This window comes from Haliotis asinina, chromosome 2, assembly GCF_037392515.1.
Source record: "Haliotis asinina isolate JCU_RB_2024 chromosome 2, JCU_Hal_asi_v2, whole genome shotgun sequence".
Lineage (NCBI taxonomy): Eukaryota > Metazoa > Mollusca > Gastropoda > Lepetellida > Haliotidae > Haliotis > Haliotis asinina.
In genome coordinates, this window is record NC_090281.1 from 42,431,983 (window position 1) to 42,436,090 (window position 4,108).

The 4,108-nt window shown below is 36.4% G+C and overlaps 1 protein-coding gene across 1 annotated transcript; it reads left to right on the forward strand.

Moving 5' to 3' along the window:
* Positions 1-2,544: 2,544 nt before the first annotated feature.
* Positions 2,545-3,747, forward strand: LOC137271813 (uncharacterized). Its single transcript, XM_067804214.1, has one exon. It carries the CDS (start codon positions 2,545-2,547, stop codon positions 3,745-3,747), a length of 1,203 nt encoding a protein of 400 aa, XP_067660315.1.
* The last annotated feature ends 361 nt before the right edge of the window (positions 3,748-4,108 follow it).

A 4,108-nucleotide genomic window follows, 5' to 3' on the forward strand; every position in this document is an offset into this window, starting at 1 on the left:
CAATAACCTTCAGGAATGGAAGCCCATGACAGAAATGTGCCCTGGACAAATAACAGGTTGGAGGTTGGCATGGGAGGTTAAAGTAACTTGTTGGAAAAGTCCATCCCAACGTTTTCGAGATGATAAATTTCATGTTGGACTGGAGACGCAAATTAATAAACTGAACATGGTGCAACATAGTGCTGGCCAGACACTGCTCCCAAAGAAAAAGAAACATCAAGACCTCCAGAGAGAACTGCCCACCCTGGAACATAGGACATTATTGATATGTTGTATTATTTTGATAGGTTATCTCATGGAACGAAACTTTCTAAAAGGTCACATGAAAAAGGAAAACACAACTTTGAAGATTCTGATACCTTTTGGTATGCAGTTACCGAAACAAATTATAAAAAATGCCAGTTCAACCTATAAAGAAAAAAAACGCGATGGAAAAAACCCGCGAATTCGGAGTTCAAGCGATTCACTAAATTTCCCCCCGCGCTGGGGGAAGAAGTTGTTTCAACAGTTGTGCTGCGCTGCGCCCATACCGCATGCGCAGTGAATAGCAGTCAATAAACGGTTAAACAGCAGTGTAAAGATGCTATCACAAACTAATGATATCTTACTTTGGTGTAAGATAAGTGGACATATACTAAGACTTGAAGAAGACCTTATACCTGGATGTATATACATACCTCCAGAGGGTAGTAAGTATGCTTCGAAGGAACACTTTCCCGAATTTGAACGTGACATCATAACTATGTGTGTGTTGTTGGGGACTTGAATGCGCGTACCAGTGACCTCCCTGATTATGTAGAAATGGATGAATGCATTGAACGTGATGTAGACGATAGCATGTTCCAGTCAGTTAACTTACTTAAAAGCGCTGGAGTTAATTTAGTGAGAGACTCTATGGACCGTTCAACAAACTCACATGGCTATAAACTGTTAGAAGCATGTAAAAACACAAGCTTGTTCATCGCTAACGGAAGGATCGGCGAAGACGAAAACATTGGTATGTTAACTTGTAAAGATGCAAGTGTAGTAGACTATTGTATGGCAACAGCCAATGTATTTCATTTCATAACGGAATTCAAAGTGTGTGAATTTGATCCTTGTTACTCCGATGTACATTCATGCATAACTTTTTCATGCACAACATACCGTTGTGATAGAGTTACTTCCAAATTCCCGGTCTCCAACTTGACCGAAAGGACTAAACATACTGTTAAAAAGTGGGATCCAGTTAATCAAGATGCGTTTGTACAACATTTTGACCAGACGTTTATAGAAGATATTTGTAAGAGAATCGATGCACTGGATGTCAACGATGCTGAGGAATGTATTAATATTGCTACCAATCTTGTCAATGACAAACTAATTGCTGCAGCAATGGCTACTTTGGGCAGTAAAAAGAAACGTAATATATCCAAAACAAATTCCAAACCATGGTTTAATCAGGAATGCAAACTGACACGTAAAAAGTATCATAACTGCAAAAAGCAATATGGTAAACTGAATTGTGTCGAGAATAGATCGGCTTTTTTACAATCTAGTAAACGATACAGTAAAATCCTGAAAAAATCTTATAAAAATTATAAGCTCAAGTGTACAAATACTCTCCGGGATACAAAAGATAAAAACCCTAAAGAGTTTTGGAAGTTGCTAAAATCTTTTAATAATAAGCCCGAAAAGCCTATAATTGCTGTAGATAAATTATATGAATATTTTAAAGAGTTGAATGAATGTGAGTATGAGGATATTAGCTTGGATGTGAATGATTTGCCTGTTAACGAGGAACTTGACTGTGACATAACTGAAGAAGAGATTCTGTCAGCTACAAGCAAGTTACGTAACAACAAGGCTTGTGGTGTAGACAACATATACAATGAGTATATAAAAGCAACCACTCGTGTTTTAATGCCTGTATATATGAAACTTTTCAATTGCGTGTTTAACAATGGTGTAATGCCTGAAGCTTGGCTTGTTGGTTACATAAAGCCAATCTACAAAAATAAAGGGAACCCTGCGGAACCATGTAACTACAGGGGAATCTCTTCGTTAAGTTGTTTAGGAAAGCTTTTCACTTCCATCTTAAGTGCAAGACTGCAAAAGTATTCAGACAAATTTGACTTAATCAGTAAGGCTCAAGCTGGCTTTAGAAGCAAATATTCTACGATGGATCAAATTTATGTTCTGAAATCACTACTTGACATTTATCAAAATTTTAAAAAGAAATTGTTCTGTGTTTTCGTGGATTTCAGTAAAGCTTTTGATACTGTTTGGAGAAGTGGCCTTTGGTATAAATTAATTCAAAGTAATATCAATGGAAAATGTTTCTGTATCATAAAGAATATGTATGAGCGTATAAAATCAAGAGTTGTACATTGTGATGTTGTAACTAATGCCTTCCCATGTAAGAGCGGTGTCAGACAGGGTGAAAATCTATCTCCCTTCCTTTTTGCCTTGTACATAAATGATCTTGAGTGTTTCCTCTATGAACATGATGTAACTGGCCTCGAACATGTAAATAAGCTTATTGAGGACCAGATTGGTATTTTCATGAAACTGTTAATATTACTTTACGCCGACGATAGGGTCATTTTAGCTGAAACAAGTGATGGGTTGCAGAATTCTTTGAATGCTTTTGACCAATATTGTAAAAAATGGAAACTTAGTGTGAATTTAGAAAAAACAAAGGTTGTTATATTTTCAAAAGGATATTGTAAGAAGAAATACAATTTTACGTTAAATGGTACAACTATTGACATCTCTAATGAATATATATATCTTGGTGTACTTTTCACTGGTAATGGACGGTTCGTTAAAGCGATCAAACGTATTTCTGTACAAGCCAATAAGGCAATGTTTACCATCTTCAAAATCATTCGCCAACTTGACATGCCGATAGACTGCCAGTTGAAATTATTTGATAATCTTGTTAAACCAATTCTTCTCTATGGTGCAGAAGTGTGGGGATTTGAAAATGTTGCCATGATCGAACGTGTCCATCTTAAATTTTGTAAATATATTCTGAATGTGAAACAATCAACTCCAGATTTTATGATATACGGTGAATTAGGTAGATACCCCATCAGTATATCCGTTAAAGTTAGAATTATATCAAACTGGGCCAAAATGTTAAGTTGTAATAACAAATTAAATACTATCTTTTACCATGTCATGTGCAATCTATATTCCGTAAATGCTGATTTTAATTTCCCTTTGTTATCAAGCGTCAAACGTATCCTTCAGGATACGGGGTTGTATTATATCTGGCTCAGCCAGTCTGTACCTAGCATTGTTTGGCTTAAAAATGATGTTCATCTCACTCTTATTGATCAGTTTAAGCAATTATGGTGGCGCTCTGCTGTGGATTCGTCGAAAGGTTGTTACTATGTAATGTATAAGCATTCTCTATTTTTAGAACCTTACTTGTTACAACTACCCTATTACTATAGACGCTGGTTGACTAAATTCAGAACTTCAAACCACAGGTTGCCCATTGAAACAGGACGCTGGTACGGCACCGAACGGTGTAATAGAACCTGCCATCTTTGTGCATCTTCGACGTCTGTCTGTGACGAACTTCACTTTTTATTATACTGCCCAGCACTCAATACCTTCAGACATCAATTTCTTCCTCAATATTTCTGTAAGCATCCAAGTACTGAAAAATTTGTGTATCTAATGAAATGTGACTATCCACCACTTAACTGTAACATTGCCAAATTTATCAAAACTGGGCTTTGCTCTATGTTTTAAGTAATTTTATGTATGAAATTGCTGTATGTTCTCTGTGTCACGATATGTGATTTTTGAGAATAAAATTTCTGTTCTGTTCTGTTCAATAGGTTCACGGAGCTTGAAACAGTATGCATGCCCGGAGTATGAGATCGTGAGCAGTAGTCTAATTTTGGTTGTGTACACAAACAAGTAAATAATCTACTCGTTACATAAAAAACATGTTGATTGTAAGAAGAAGCCTCTATCACAGAGAAAGCTTAATGTCTGGTTTATTGACACCTATATGTATGGCTGCCTGTCTGCTAAAGACAATATGCAATACACAGCTTCAATCATTGACCACATGCAATTTAAACTTAACACCTAGCAGGCTATACGC

Excerpts from the sequence above, each read along its gene's own strand:
- LOC137271813 (XM_067804214.1), top strand. The coding sequence starts at position 2,545 with ATGAAACTGTTAATATTACTTTACGCCGACGATAGGGTCATTTTAGCT.